Below are 16715 nucleotides of genomic sequence, written 5' to 3'. Positions count from 1 at the left end.
CAGCCCGTCCACAGAGACAAGAAAACAAATGGCTTTTAGACCTAGATAAGGTATGAAAAGACCTTTTCAGCATAGCATAGTCTTTGAGGTTACGAAGAAGGTGTCTTTTTTTTTTTTCTTTAAGATTTTATTTATTTGAGAGAGAATGAGAGAGCACAAGCAGGGGAAGCAACAGAGCAGAGAGGGAAAAGCAGGTTGACCACTGAGCAGGGAGCCTGATGCGGGGCTTGATCCCAGGACCCTGGGTTCATGACCCAGGTAAAGGCAGCCACTTAACTGACTGAGCCACCCAAGGGCCCCCGGAAGGTATCTTTAACATAATAATCAACCTTCCAGATTTTCACATCCTTTCCCTTAGTTCTCAGGATATGACATCATTACAGAGACATGGTGCTATATTCCTGCGTACTGTCTGTGATGATATTCTCCACTGACTCCATCTGGAGACTACCTAGCCAGTCTCTCAAGAACCATTTGGTTCAGGCCCAAAGACCCTCAATTTTAATTTTTTTTTTTAAGATTTTTTACTTATTTATTTGAGGCACAGCTTATGAGCAAGAGCACAAGCCAAGAGAAAAGGCAGGGGGAGAAGCAGCTTCCCTGCTGAGCAGGGATCTTGATGTGGGACTCAATCCAAGTACCCCTCAAATTTGAATTCTTGACCTAAGTAAGATTTGTGTCAGAAAAACGCCGTGAGGATTAAGGAAAGACAACCTTCCTCAAACAGTTTAAAATGGATCACCCAAGGGGTGCCTGGGTGGCTCAGTGGGTTAAGCATCTGCCTTCTGCTCAGGTCATGATACCAGGGGCCTGGGATCAAGTTCCTGTTGGGCTCCCTGCTCCACAGGGAGTTTACTTCTCCCTCTGCTCTTCCTTACACTTGTCCTCCCAATCTTTTTCTCTCTCTCTCCCAAATAAATAAATAAATAAAATTAAATAAATTAAATAGATCACCCAGGGCACCTGGCTGGCTCAGCTGGAAGAGCGTCCGACTCTTGATCTCTGGATTGTGAGTTTGAGTCCCATGTTGGGTGCTGAGATTTCTTAAATAAATAAACTTTAAGAAACAACAGATCACCCAGCTTGAGGTACCATATAATCAAATTTTGATATAAGTCATAGAACCAATTTTCTTGTAAAAAGCACAATTATATTGTTTTGTATTTTAGAAGGTGTTGAAATCACTATTTTATTATCTGTGAACGTTAAAAATATATCCCGATTTTTGTAAACATTGTTCTATCATTCTTTAAATATGTAAAATACCAGAAGCCTCAAAAAATGTGACTTAGTTTCCTCTCAATTTCTGACTATGCATACTTCCAGAACACTGAAAACAACATATAATTGCACATGTTTACTTAGCTGCCTCCCCAACTGGATTATGATCAGCTTGAGAAGAAGCCACTGTTTATCTATCAGTGTACCAAGTACCCAGCACAGTGCTTAATACAGAGTAGATGTTTTATAAATATTTATGGATCCATGATTGACTACACTGAGAAAGGGATGTTTTTCTCTCAGACTACAGTACTTTGGGCTTAGTCTCCTTTAAACAGAAGTGGTAAAGACAGAGGTAGGGTTCCCATTAAGTTCTTGCAATTGCCAGTTCCAATTTTGGTTTTACTTTTGCCTTTTATTTCTTTTTTTTTAATATTTTATTTTTAAGTAATCTCTATATCCAGTGTGGGGCTCAAACTTAACACCCTGAGATCAAGATTCATATGCTCCACCAAATGAGTCACCCAAGTGCCCCATATTTTTGCCTTTTGTTTCTAATAAAGCACTGTAATACCTTCTGAAAATGTTTACTAGGGACAAGAACAAAAATAAATTTGCAGAGGGCACCTGGGTGGCTCATTTGCTTAAGTGTCTGCCTTTTGCTCAGGTCATGGTCCTGGGATCAAACCCCTGCAGCATTGGGCTCCCTGCTCTGCAGGGAGCCTGGTTCTCCCCATCCTTCTGCCTGCCACTCCCCCTGCTTGTGTGCTCTCTCTCTTGCTCTCTTTCTTGTAAAAATAAATAAAATCTTTTCTAAAAATGGAAGTAATAAGTATCTTGCATTCAATATAAATTACATAAATAATATAAAATTATACATAAATGACATAAGTAAACATAAAATTGCTTTTCATATGTACATGTGTAGTTATCCAAAGACAAACATGCATTGTTAAAAGTAATATTTTCACTTTAATAAGGTCATGGGGAAATTTACTGGAAGAGTATGGATTTCTCATCAACTCACAGAAGCAACATGTATTTGTTCTTTATGATGTATTTTTCTTGGCTTCAAACTGGAAGGGCCTTTCTTTACTTTTTTTTAAAGATTTTATTTATTTATTTAACAGAGAGAGACACAGTGAGAGAGGGAACGCAACAGGGGAAGTGGGAGAGGGAGAAGCAGGCCTCCTGCCAAGCAGGGAGGCCAATGCAGGGCTCGATTCCAGGACCCTGGGATCATGACCTGAGCCGAAGGCAGAGGCTTTAATCCACTGAGCAACCCAGGCACCCCAACACAATATTTTTTAAAATAAAAATCAATGCAAGAACAATCCCTGATGAAAAAAATATCAACAACAAAAACCAGATCAGACCCCGTACACACACAACATGGCCAAATTTGCTTCACCCTTTTCCCTTATTTACAAAAACATGTGACCAGCCAGAGGGCTTTAGTTTGTCCTTTAGATCTTTAAAAAAATATTTCATTAAAGATATTATCTCAGGGTACGCCCAGGTGGCCTAGTTGGTTAAGCCTCTGACTTTTGATTTCAGCTCAGGTCGTGATCTCAGGGTCATGAGATTGGGTTCCACATCTGGCTCTGCACTCAGCATGGACTCTGCTCAGGATTCTCTCCCTTTCCCTCTGCCCCTCTTCCTGCTCTCTCTCTCTAAAATAAAATAAACAATAAAAATCTTAAAAATACATATGTTATCTTGGGGCTCTTGGGTGGCTCAGTCAGTAAGTGACTAACTCTTGATCTCTGCTCAGGTATTGATCTCCGGGTTGTGAGTTCTTTTTTTTTTTTTTTTTTTTTTTTAGATTTTATTTATTTATTTGAGAGAGAAATCATGAACAGGGGAGGGGCAGAAGGAGAAGCGGGCTCTCCACTGAGTAGGGAGTCCAATGCAGGGCTCGATCCTAGGACCCTGGGATCATAACCTGAGCCAAAGACAGATGCTTAACCAGTTGAGCCACCCAGGCATCCCTTGGGGTTGTGACTTCAAGCCCCACACTGGGCTCCTTAAAACAAACAAACAAACAAACAAAAAATTATCTCAACCATCAAATTTTTTTAAAAATTTACTTATTTATTTTAGAGAGAGAGAGTGGGGGTGGAGGGCAGAGGGAGAGACTCTTCAAGAAGACTCACTGTACTCAGGGCTTGATCTCACGACCCATGTGATCATGACCTGAGCTGAAACCAAGGGTTCGATGCTTACCCACTGAGCCAGCCAAGCGTCCCTTAATCATTGAATTTTTATTGCCTTCTTAAATTTTGCACCCTTGGCAAGTTCCTCACTTGCCTCACTTTAGTCCCAATCCTGCCCAGTCACCAAATACTAATTTTTAATCTTTTTTTTAAAGTAAGGTTTTTATTTTTTATTTTTTTTTTTTAAGATTCCATTTATTTATTTGGCAGGGAGAGACAGTGAGAGAGGAAACACGAGCAGGGGAAGTGGGAAAGGGAGAAGCAGGTTCCCCACTGAGCAAGGAGTCTGATAAGGGGCTTGATCCCAGGACCCTGGGATCATAACCTGAATCAAAGGCAGATGCCTAATGACTAAGCCACCTAGGCGCCCCCAATTATTATTTTTTAAAAGTCACTTTAATGTCACAAAATACTTCAGAATTCATGTTGGAGCCTGAGGTGGAGGGCAAGCCACAGCCTGGAATCCACAAGGCTTACGTCTTAGAATAGTAAGGCGTATTGTTACCCATCATGAAATAGATTGTTAAAAACACATTAAAGAAAAAGAAAAAAAAAAACAAGAAAATCTCTTAGGTGCTATTCGGGGCCATTCCCCCACAGAGGTGACAGGGTAGGGTAGGAAACTTCCTCAACCTTATAAAAAGCATCTAGGAAAACCCACAGCTATAATGATGATTCATAGGGAAGACAAAAGCCTTCCCCGTAAGATCAGAAAGAAGTCAAGGATGCCCACTCTTACCACACATATCGAACATTTCACTGGAAATTCTAGCCAGGAGAATTAGTCCAGAAAAAGAAAGAAAAAGGGGCGCCTGGGTGGCTCAGTGGGTTAAGCCTCTGCCTTCAGCTCGGGTCATGATCTCAGGGTCCTGGGATCGAGCCCCGCATCAGGCTCTCTGCTCAGCAAGGTGCCTGCTTCCCCACTCTCTCTCTGCCTGCCTCTCTGCTTACTTGTGATCTCTCTCTCTCCGTCAAATAAATAAATAAAATATTTAAAAAAAAAAGAAGAAGAAGAAAGAAAAGGAAACCAGATTTGAAAGAAAGAAGTGAAAATATCTATATTCTCAGTTGCCATGATCTTATATAAAGAGAATCGTAAAGATACACACACACACACACACACACAAATTAGAGCTAATAAACAAGCTTGACAAGGTTGTGAGCTAGAAGATCCACACACAAAAATCAATCCTGTTTCTATATACTAGCAATGAACTATCCAAAAATGAAGTTAAGAAAGCAATTCTACCGAGACCCTTCAATAGGGGAAACCATAGTTTTGTTTTGTTTTTTTAACAAATGATGTTGGAACAACTGGATATTCACATACAAAAGAATGAAGTTGGATCTTAACTCACACCATTTGGAAAAAATTAACTCAAAATGGATCAAAGATAAATGTAAAAGCCAATACTAGAAAACTCCTAGAAGTCAACAGGGGTAAATCTTCATCATTTCTTAGCTAGAATACCAAATCATGAACAATAAAAGAAAAAAAGAAATTATACTTCATCAAAAGGAAAAACTCTTGTGCTTCAAAGGACACTATCAAGAAAGTAAAAAGCCATCCCACAATACAGAAGAAAATATTTGTAAATTGTATACCTGAGAAAGGTCTACCATTCCATATATATATATATATATATATATATATATAATTATTACAATAATAAAAAGGCAGATAACCCTCTTTCATTTCAGAAGTCCACTCCCTCAGACCACATTTTTAAGGTCCACTCTACCTGCTCCTCGCCATTTACATCTAAGATCTTCCCTGACTGCACTTCTCAGCTCCTTTCTGAAGTCTGCCCTCCCTGTCTGCTCATTCACTCTCATTCCTAAGGTCCACTCTTCGGTTCCTCTCTCTTCCCATTTCTACTGATTACCTTCACAGCTGCCCCCTATCTCATATTTTATATCACAACCCCTGCTCCTTCCTCCTCATTTTTTTTTTGTTGTTGTTGTTTTAAATTTATGTGACAGACAGTGATCACAAGCAGGCAGAGAGGCGGGGAGGGGTGGGGAGAAGCAGGCTCCCTGCCGAGCAGGGAACCTGATGAGGGGCTCGATCCCACGACCCTGCGATCATGACCTGAGCTGTCCTCCTCATTTCTAAAGTCTATCCTCCTTCCCCACTTCTAAGGTCAACTTTCCCAGCTCTGTGCCCTTCCATTTCAAAGTTCCACCCTCACTGCTCTCCAGCCTCCCACTTCTAGGGTCTTCCATCCCTACTCTACTCCTTCTATTTCTAGGGTCTTTGGTCTTGCTCCTCTTCAAACCCACGTCTACTGTCAGCTTTCCTTACTCCTCACTCCTCGCTAAGGTCCACTCTGCTCAGTCTGCTTTCCCTCTTATTTTTGGAAGTCTGCCTCCCTCTTCTCCAACTCTTTCCCATTCATCTCCAAATCTCTCCATCTGCTCTGCTCCTCCCATGCCTAATATTTGCCTATCTCGCTCTTCTCCACCCTCACGACTCTCCCTTCCCATAATAAGGTACATCCTCCATGTCCTTACTCACCTCATTTTTATGGCACACTCTCCTTCCCCGGCTTCCCGCTCCTACTCTCGCATCTTCCTTCCTACCCCTACCAACAGATCCTTCCGCCATTTCTAAGTTCAACCTTCCCTGCTCAGCTCTCCAACCCTCAACTCAAAATGAAATCTCTTTATGTTGCTCTTCCCATTCGAAGTTCAGAACTTCATCCTCCTCCCCTTCTCATTTCTAAGGCCCTTGCCTTTCAGCTCTTTTCCCCACTGTTAAAGTTTTCTCTTTCCCCGCTCTCCTGCCCTCCCATCCCCACTCCACCCCATCCCTCGCCATTTTAAAAGTCAGCCTCCCAGCGTCGCTCCTTCTCCCACATTTATGAAGTCTTCCCTCCCATCCCCCGCCCCCTTCCCACTTCCAAAGTGGGTGATAGTCCCGAAGAGGTCTGAGGTTAAGAGATTAGAGGGTTCCAGGGGAGGGGAAAGTTGGTTTAAGGTGTATAAGCACCAATCAACAAGCAAGCAAGCAAATAAACCCCCCTCTTTGCCCAGTCTTGCTGCCCGCTTTCACTCTTCGTAAACTAGCCCCTGGAAAACAGTCGTTTGTGACAGGCTCTTAGATTCAAAGAGTGATTTCGAGGAGCTTGTGGCCCCACGCTTTAACTGGGTGGGTAGCTTGCTATCAATGCTTAGGAGAACAAAATATATGGAGATCGCTGGCTTTTTATTTCCCTCAGCCTAAATCTTGGCAGCAATCCTTATGCCTCACACAATTCCTGTCAGCTTTCGCCCGTTTCCCACCTAAGAGGAGTCATAGGAATATGGGAGCAGAAAGGAAGGGGATCTAAGCTGGCCTGGACTTTATCCACGTTGGGGCAGGAGTAGTACACAGAGCGCAAGCCTCGCTGCCCAGGAGCATATGGCTTATGGGGCCACTTCAGCATGCCTTAAACCGAGGTCGGCTATTCAAAGCCAGTGAGCCCAGACTAGCGGGGGCTGGAGTCTGGGGTCTACATACCTAGAGACATATCTAGATAGGTCATCTTTCCCCCATTGTTGGGTTCTTTCAGCACTTTTCCAGAAACAGTTGGGTTGGAAAGCGAAGCCATCTCAGCGTAACTGCACCCAGCTCTGAGGTAAGTTTCTATATCACGCACCCTCAGTACTTCCTAGGTTTCGGCTAAACTTGTCACCCAATCACAGTCTTTCCCTTCACTGTTGCTGAGGCTCAGGGGGTGGAGCTTAGCAGTTACCCCTCCACAGAAGTCCTATCAGGAACTTGGCTCATTAAAAAAAAAAAAAAAAAGACACGCCCATTTCTTTCCCGCGCTTTCTGGAAACTGTCTCTTGTGTACATCTGCCACTCAGTCAGTTGCAACTTTTTTTCTTCTGTGACCTCTTGACCTCCTTTCATAACAAAGAAAAAACCATTTGTCCTCTTGGCTGTTGGCATTCTTGGTTACTAGGACCTTATGTTCTTGACGTGATAGACTGGTTCTCTGATTCCTTCAAAATTGAAGATCTATCACAAATCTAGTAGTTAGGGTCCACCCACAAACTTGCAGCACCACAAACTTTTCGAAGACTTCCCTAAAGATTGTCCATGACATTTCTTAAGAAAAAAATATAATCATTCTCTACCATGTTAATACTGCTCACTACACACTATTTTTTTAAATGTTAGAAGAATCCTGGATGTCACTGGGTCTTCAGAGGCAATAAAAATCAAGTTAATAGATTTTGAGAGCTGAAAACTTATTTAATTTGTTGCAGAAATCACAACATAAATATCTGAAGAGATTTTAAAATACAGATTGTTTAACTGTTGTATTTAAGTCGTTACTTAGCACAAGGAACCTAAAGATTAATAAGTAAATCTTTTTCTCAAAGCCTATACAGTTGGTGAAGGCAATATTACATGTAAAATATTAATGTAGATGTTATAATTCAGTCTGTCAGTAAATACTGAGCTCCTTACTGTGTTAGTTATATTTTAAATGTTATCTATAAAATATATATGAGAATTACAAGATAAAATCACCTAAAGTATCAAGAAAAATTCATTTAAGATTTGACAAATTAGGGAATAATTTTAGGGGTAGGAATGGTATTTACTCTCGGGGGAAACAGCCCTACCAGCACTCTGAAAAGTTCAAACCACTTCATGTGGTAGGGTACTGAAAGATGAATCTGAAAGATCAGCAGAGAATAGATTATGGAGGGAATTTCCTGCAGTGGGTTTGGAGCGCTTTTTAATATCACTTTTATTGAATTACAGAGTAATTAAGAGTAAGAAGGGAAGAGGACCAAAGACATAATACCAAGGAAATTTTAAAGGAAATTGAATAGAAAACATCGGAGAGATATGGGACGAACCAGGAAAGAAATATCCAGGAAATAAAAGGAGAGTTCTAAGAAGAAACTAGGGGACCACCAAGTCAAGTATTGCTAAACAATCAGGTTAGCTAAGAACTGTCTGCAGTTATTTCATTAAGGAGTTACTAAACTCCTTAAGTTTAGTAATTAAGAGTTGGTTTGTTGTTTTTCTAAACTTTAGTAGACTTTTAACAGGCTGTAAGTTGAGGATTGATCGATTCGTTGATTTTTATTTCATGAATGCATGTTAACATTTATCATCCGCCAGGCACTGTTCTAAGAACTTTACAAATATCCATTCACTTAATACTCAAAATAACCCCAGAAAGTAAGAACTAATATTATTTCCTTTATGCATGTAAGGAAATGAAGTCACAGAGCATGTCAAAATTCGTCCAGGGACAAAAAACTAATAAATTGGAGAGTTTTCAACATCAGGCAGTCTGTCTCTGGAATTCATGCTTTTTTTTTTTTTTTTTTTTTGCTTTTTTTTTTAAAAGATTTATTTATTTGACAGACAGATCACAGGTAGGCAGAGAGGCAGGCAGAGAGAGAGGAGGAAGCAGGCTCCCCACTGAGCAGAGAGCCCAATGCAGGGCTGGATCCCAGGACCCTGGGATCATGACCTGAGCCGAAGGCAGAGGCTTTAACCCACTGAGCCACCCAGGTGCCCCTGGAATTCATGCTTTTAAGCACTACTCTCACAAGGTAGAATACAGTGGGTTTGGCTTTTTTTTTTTTTTTTTTTTTTTTTAAATAATCCCTACTCTGAATTTGGGGCTTGAACTCATGACCCCAAGATCAAGAGTCACATGCCCTACCATGCTCTACCAACTGAGCTGGTCAAGCACCTATACAGTAGGTTTTTTTAGTGGAAAAGATTTAATAAACATACTTACAGGCTATGGAAAAGGAGCTAGGAAAGGAGAAGGATTAAAAATAAAGAGAATAGGAAATAATCACTGAACAATTTCCCTATCCTAGAGGAGACAGGAAAGATGAAATTAAAGAGTGCAATTAAAAGAATCGTCTTGAATAGGAGGGGAAAAAATATACTAAAAAGATGAATTTTAATAAGTGAAAAATTCCCTGTGTAACACACACGTTTTTCCAAGCCTCATCTTCAGTCTATGATATCAGTAGTAGTACATTAATAGTAATAAATTTCAATATTTTCTGTTTCCCTATAATCTTGTAGGGTTAAGGTTAGGATCTAGAGCCCTGAAATATGTTTCCTCTAATATTTCCTGGGTGAGTTGGGGGGGGGGTTCTTTCATAAATGTAATCTCAAACAATCCAGTAATCCTTTTATCTTCCGCTATTTCTTTCCTTTTATCTTCCTCTGGACCCCTTTTTCTGGTACCACCATCTCCTTTAAGCTCCATCATCTCCTGCTACAAATAAGGAATTGGAGCCCTTGAGAAGTCAAAAGCCACATGCTGACATAGAGAACTTCTGTCTCTCCTTCTGGGTCCCTTCTACTAGAGGGACCCCAAAGTGATGCTTCTAGATCCCAATGTCCTAAAGAGTTTTACTGGAACCTTTTTGTTGTTGTTAATTTGGGGTTTGTTTTGTTCTGTTTTTAAATTTGCAGTCCCCTTCCTCCTTAGGTTTTGGAATTGAGATGGTTACAGAAACTGGAGTGGATCCTGGCGGAAGAATCAAGCAGCACTCGGGGACTTTGGAGGATCGGGGGTTTATTTAACACCTGTGGGCTCAGACGACGTTATTCTCCAAAGGTGTGAGCCCCGAGCACAAACTGGGAGGGGAATTTATACCCTTCTACTTCCACATACTTGGTACTTTGGGCACGTGCAGAAATGGGGTAGGAAAGAAGAACCCGGAAGGGTCTTGAGACAGGGACTGGAATTCCCTTGCTGGTTTGGTCAACCAACTTAGAGTACAGTGTTCTCTATCAAGTCTAGTAGAAATTGGGCCAGGAGACCAATTTGAGAGAGAGAGGGAGGGAGCACTCCATATAACATTGCTTTGCATGAAATTGCTTCTTTCCTCTGACAACACTTTGTTATTTAATGAGTTTGGCCTTCCATAACTTTTTTTAAAATTTTTAAAAGATTTTATCTACTTATTTGGGAGACAGAGATCACAAGGAAGCAGAAAGGCAGAGAGAGAGAGAGAGATGGGGAAGCAGGCTCCCTGCTGAGCAGAGAGCCGGATGTGGGGCCCAACCCCAGGACCCTGGGATCATGACCTGAGGCGAAGGCAGAGGCTTTAACCCACTGAGCCACCCAGGCGCCCCCCTTCCATAATTTTTTAAGGAAGAATGCTCTGCCTTCATTCAAATAGGCTTAGGTCCAGAGTTCCCCTGCTACTTAAAGATTAATGTACAATTCAGAATGTTGTTTCTCTAAATCAGTTGTAGAACAATTGGTTATCTTTTAGTCAAGGATCTTTTGGTTGGAAATAACAGAAGTCTACTCCAACTAGGTTAAATGAAAAAGAAGATTTATTAGAAGAATCAAGTGAAGGCCAAGAGTGTGAAGTATTGTTTATCCTCCCAAAAGACAGGAACTGGTTTATTTATTTGATACACTTGCAGTCTTTGATGCAATTGAGCACTCTTTCCTCTTTGAAATGTTTTCTTGTCTTGACTCCTAATGACAAAGGAGCAGAAGTCTAGCTGAGGACAAAGCATAAGATGACACCCTGCAACCTCCCCTTCTCCCACACATATACACTCCTGGGTGGGGTATGTGGGACATTCCTCCAGGAAACCTCCAACTATCTTAATGTTAATGATTTGCTAGAGGGAAAAACAACCTTAGCTTGATAATAGCCAGGCATCCAGTATTGTGAAGGTCTTTAGCATATGAAATTCGTTTTGGATACCTCCTTTTTTCCTTACCTCCCCCAATCCCATAGTATGTAATCAATAGTTTATCACAACCCCAGTGCAGCTCTTTCTGCCCAGAGGTCCTGTCCTGGTGCTTTAATAAAACCACCCTTTTGCACCAAAGACATTTCAAGAATTCTTTCTTGGCTGGGAGCTCTTGACCTCACCCCACCAAACCTCACCTACATACCAAAACTACATCACTAAGACACTTTGGTTTCCTGGGCTTCCTTCTACAGTACTGTCTTACTGGCTGCTCCATTTATGTTTTCTTTTCTAGCTCCTCTTCATCTCCCTGTCCTCTAAACCACTGGTGCTCAAACTGTCCCATATGTTCGAGTCACCTTATTAAAACACAGCTTTCTTGGCTCTACCCCCAGAGATTCTGATTCAGTGGGTCAGCAATAGGAAAGAAAAATGTGTGTTTCTAACAAGTTTCCATATGATGCTGATGTTACTGATCTAGGGACCGCACTTTGAGAACCACTGCTATAGCCACTGGAGCAAGAGCCCAATCCATACTCAGTTTCCGTATTTACATATATCGCCTTGTGATCTCATCCAGTCTTGTGGTTTTCAAAAGCAGCTATACAGAGCTGTCCCTTGAATCTCTAGCTCAGACCTCTCTACAGAGAGTTAGTGTGACTGCTATGCCTACTCAGCATCTCTACTCAGATATAAAATGGTCATTACCAGTTTAATTTTTCCAGACCAAATTCTTACCTCACAAAATCTGCTCTTGCCATGTTCTGTCCCATTTCAGTGAATGGCAACACCATCCTTTCCTTTTTTTAAGTTGTTATTTAAGTTCCAGTTGGTTGGGGCGCCTGGGTGGCTCAGTGGGTTGACGCCTCTGCCTTCGGCTCAGGTCATGATCCCAGGGTCCTGGGATGGAGCACTGCATCAGGCTCTCTGCTCTGTGGGGAGCCTGCTTCCCCCTCCCCCTCTGCCTGCCTCTCTGCCTACTTGTGATCTCCATCTGTCAAATAAATAAAATCTTTAAAAAATAATAATAATAATAAATTCCAGTTGGTTAACATGCAGTGTAATATCAATTTCAAGTGTGGAACTCAGTGACTCAGCACTTAAATACAACAACCAGCGCTCATCACAAGTGACCTCCTAATCCCCATCACCATCTAACACATCCTCCCTCCCACCTCCTCTCCAGCAACCCTTAATTTGTTCTCTCTAGCCCAGAGTCTGTTTTACGGTTTGAATGGTCCCTCTATTCTCTATTTGCACAGGACCAAACATTCCAAGTCATTCTTGACTTTGTTCCTTCTATCACGCCCTATCCAGTCCATCTGCAAATGCTGTGAGCTCTACCTTCCAAATGTATCCAGAATCTCACCACTTCTTTCCACCTCCATTACCATCCTGATTCCTGCCAACCTCATTTCTTGCCTTGATTATTTAAATAGCATTCTAACTACTCTTCACAGTTCTGCCATGGCTCTTGGTGTAGTCACCACACAGAAGCTAAAATGAGGCTTTTAAAACATTAGTCAGCTGCTCAGCAAATGAAGTCCCTTCCTATTCTTGTGAACATCTGACCATTTGAATCTTATTGAGAGGCAGAGCCTGTCTCCCATTACAAATCAAGAAAATTTCCAAGAAACTGAGCAAAAACATATGACCTAGACTTGGTCTGCATGGAAGCTGGTATTGTACAACACAGAAGTAGGGACAGTGTAGATTTCATCCTGGAGACAACAGCCAGCCAGTCCCTAGGGCCAACAATGGCAGAGGTATGATTCCAGCATCAGCATACGGCATTGGTGGAGCCATCAGATTAATTTTGAGGTATGATTTTAGTGACAATTCTGAATTTCTATCCCTTCTTGTTCCTGTCCTATTTCTTGAGCCTGGTTCTCTAGAGTCTGTAGCTATTTCTTGAGCTACCCAACTGACTCCCAGTAAAATCCTTCCATTCTTAAGGCAACCAGAGTTAATCCCATTCAACTAAGAACACTGTTCCTACTGGTATCAATATCACATCCTTAGAGAAGTAATACTTCTCTAAGTTGAGTTTTGCTTTAGTATTGGCTGCCATGATATTAACTGACAAACCGGATAGAAACAAGGGAAATCAACTAATTTTGCAAGGGGTTTTAAATCATGTCATGTAAAACATTATTGCAGAAATTGCAGATGTTTAAGCCTGTAGAAATCTCAGGGGAACATAATTGTTTTTAAAAAAAATCCTGGGGAAGCATAACAAATAGCATGGAGGACATGGGGAGATGGAGAGGTGAAGGGAGTTGAGGGAAATTGGAAGGGGAGGTGAACCATGAGAGACTATGGACTCTGAAAAACAACTTGAGGGTTTTGAAGGGGCAGGGGGGGAGGTTGGGGGAGCCAGGTGGTAGGTATTAAGGAGGGCACGTATTGCATGGAGCACTGGGTGTGGTGCAAAAACAATGAATTCTGAAAAGAAATTAAAAAAAAAAATCCTGGAAAGAGGGAAAGAATTTATTTTCTGCAGCGCTAGAGGGCAGCACAAGTTCAAGTTACAGGAAAATTCATTTCTGTACTCAACAGAGACATTCCAAGACACTACAATAGTGGGACAAAACCACAACAATGAGATAAACTGCCTCGAATTGAGGTATTGACGCTGGGAGTATTGTAGCAGAAACTAAATTACTGGGGCACCTCAGTGGCTCAATCTGTTAAGCAGTTGCCTTCATCTCAGTCGGGATCCCAGGGGCCTGGGATAGAGCCCCACATCCAGCCCCACATGGGGCTCCTTCCTCAGCTGGGAGCTTGCCTCTCCCTCTCCCTCTGCCTGATGCTACACCTGTTTGTGCGCTCTCTCTCTTCCTCTCTGTGTGTCAAATAAATAAGAAATAAAATCTTAAAAAAAAAAGAAACTAAATTACTGACTACTTCAATGGCTTACATTCAATGACCTCTGAGATTCCTTCTAAATCTGAGTCTACAGGAGAAACAAACACTTGGTGACTTCTCTGGCCAATGAGTGCAGTCACATGACTTAGAGACCACTATCAGTCTGTCAGGTTTTTAAAAAAAAAAAAATTTTTTTTAAGATTTTATTTATTTATTTGAGAGAAAGAGAGGCAGAGAGAAAAAGCACGAGAGCATAAGCCCTGGTGGGGAAGAGGGAGGAGCAGTCACCCTGATGTGGGGCTCCATCCCAGGACCCTGGGATCATGACCAGAGCTGAAGGCAGATGCTTAACCGACGGAGCCACCCAGATGTCCCTTTTACAGATACTTTTGAAGGACACCTGGGTGACTCCGTGGGTTAAGCATCTGCCTTTGGCTCCAGTTGTAATGCCAAGTTGTAATCCCAGGGGCTGGGATCCAGTTCTGCATCAGGCTCCTTGCTCAGCAAGGAGCCTGCTTCTCCCTCTGCCTGAGGCTTCCTTACTTCTGCTGTCTCTCTCTCTCTCTCTGGTGAATAAATAAATAAAATCTTAAAGGAAAAAAAAAAAACATACTTTTGGGAATACAGTGATTCTTATTACTTGTGTTAAATAACAAAATTCAACTGAGTAAATTTAAAAATCGAATTGGCATTATTTATTGATTCATGAATTGGGAAGAACCCCACCTAGCAAACAGAAAGGACCTCCAAAGAACTGTAGGAAAGGAAAGCTTTTTAATTCAGAAAAGGGGAAGGAAAAGGAAGTTTATTAGCAAAGAGGGCATTGTTTCAGATAAGGTTGCCTTCCTACGGAAGGGGTCTAATGACAGATTTCCTCACTAGTGCTGACTAAGTAATTCCAGATCAACTGGTTAAAGATTACATTCTTGGAAGAGGCTGAAACCACATTACATTAAGTATTAAGTCTCAATGTGGTGATGCGGGATGTGGCATAAGTGACTCCATTTTGGACCATTGTCTCTTTCTTAACAATCCCCAGCCCCTTTAATCAAACTCTCAGCTGAGAGACATAACCAAATTTTAAGGCATTAGTGCTTCTTCCAGCGACCTCTCAAGATCTCCCAGTTTTTGCTGATTCTTGTGTGGTACTCACAGGTCACAACAATTTTGCTGACACAGGTCGCATCTTCAGACTCACAATTTTTCGTTTGGTCATTTTCTTCATTCTCTTTCTGGCATTCCAGTTTTAGGGATTTTTTTTTATTTTTATTTTTATTTTTTTTTGGTGGTTAGCAGCTGCAAACATGCATTTTAAACTTTTGAAAGAATATAGCACGCCAAGGAGATTACTATGATTATTACAAGCAGATAATTACCCATGTCTGGAGTGCACTTCAAAGCTATGGTCTCCAAGGCCCAAGCCAATTAAAATCAAATAAGTCAAAGACCCCATTGAAGGGGTCACCTTTTTAAGCAAGTGCCTTGCTCAGTGATCTTATGCAACTAAGTTTCAGCTTCCCTAGAAGTGTTAATCCAGGTGTAGCATATGGTATTTGGTCACAGCACAGACACTTCCTTGTTCAGCTAAAACATAATCAATGGCTATCCTATAATCAAGAAGAATTTTGGCCAGAAAGTCCAAGGATTTTTGTCAGACAGCTGTTGCATTAGCAACAGATTCTGTAATATTTTCAAGAATTAAGAAGATGTTCTTGCTCATAACCTTATTTACATTTATTCCTGAATGGGGAAGTTGGGACCTGTCAAAGGGAGCTAATTTTAATTCACGAGGACCTCTGGTACAGCCACATGGGTAAGTAAAATGTAAGGGTCTATAGACCACACCAGTGGTTTTATTCTGCTTGCTTGCTTGCTTGCTTGCTTGCTTTCTCTCTCTTTTTCAAGATTTTATTTCTTTATTTGAGAGAGAGACAGAGAGCATGAACAGGCAGAGGGAGGGGGTGAAACAGTCTCCCCCGAGCAGGGAGTCTGAAGTGGGGCTCCATCCCAGGACCCCAAGACCATGACCTGAGTCTAAGGCAGACACTTAACTATCTGAGTCAACCAGGTGCCCTTGTTTCTCTTTCTTTGTGTAGAGCTTAGACTAAAGCTTCCCTGGGTTTGGGATCATTAACCAGAGACAACGAAATGGACCTCCAGGTAAGCAGTATGACAGAGTAGTGAGGGGGCTGAGTCTGTTCTAGAGAAAGCAGAAGCATTGTGCAAATTCAACAGTTGTTTGGAGGTTGGATTGCCTTCCTTAGCAATTGTCTGGGAGATAGAGATGATGACATTACCTTTTCAGGCCAATGACAGAGTAAAGGAAAGAAAGAGAAAAAGAAAGGGTTTCATGTTTAGTTAAAGTAAGAAGTCTTGATCCAGAGTGCTGGGAGGAAGCAGTCTACCTTGATGTCATCTACTTCTTTTCCTACCCAATTTGATTTTGAAGATTTCAGCTGTGTTGAGGGGTAGATATCAGGTGGAGACTTCTTTAGCTGTGAAATATATAACCAAGGTTAAATGCCCTAAAATTTACCTGCCATATTATTAATGAGGAAGACCTAGTTAAGTCCTTTCCAAGAAGATTCAAGGGTAGTCTTTGTCCTGAGTGATTCCAAATTGGAAGGGTGGGAGAAACTTGGAAATGTTAGTTTGGAAAGTTGTAGCCAGATCATTGAGGAAACCAGAAGAATTCAGAACCCAGTCCAGTT

At 41.5% G+C, this 16715-nt stretch overlaps 1 protein-coding gene across 1 annotated transcript in view; it reads right to left on the bottom strand.

The window, feature by feature from the left end:
• The window catches only part of LUZP4 (leucine zipper protein 4), a 43308-nt gene extending 36278 nt beyond the window's left edge, over positions 1-7030 (bottom strand). The window contains exon 1 of the mRNA XM_032331756.1: positions 6940-7030. Coding sequence (XP_032187647.1) covers positions 6940-7030 — 91 coding nt within the window. The remainder of the gene's footprint in view (positions 1-6939) is intronic.
• Positions 7031-16715: the final 9685 nt, after the last annotated feature.

The sequence above is a fragment of the Mustela erminea genome, chromosome X (genome assembly GCF_009829155.1).
Source record: "Mustela erminea isolate mMusErm1 chromosome X, mMusErm1.Pri, whole genome shotgun sequence".
Taxonomy (NCBI): Eukaryota; Metazoa; Chordata; class Mammalia; order Carnivora; family Mustelidae; genus Mustela; species Mustela erminea.
This window is presented reverse-complemented; position numbering and strand designations above follow the sequence as displayed.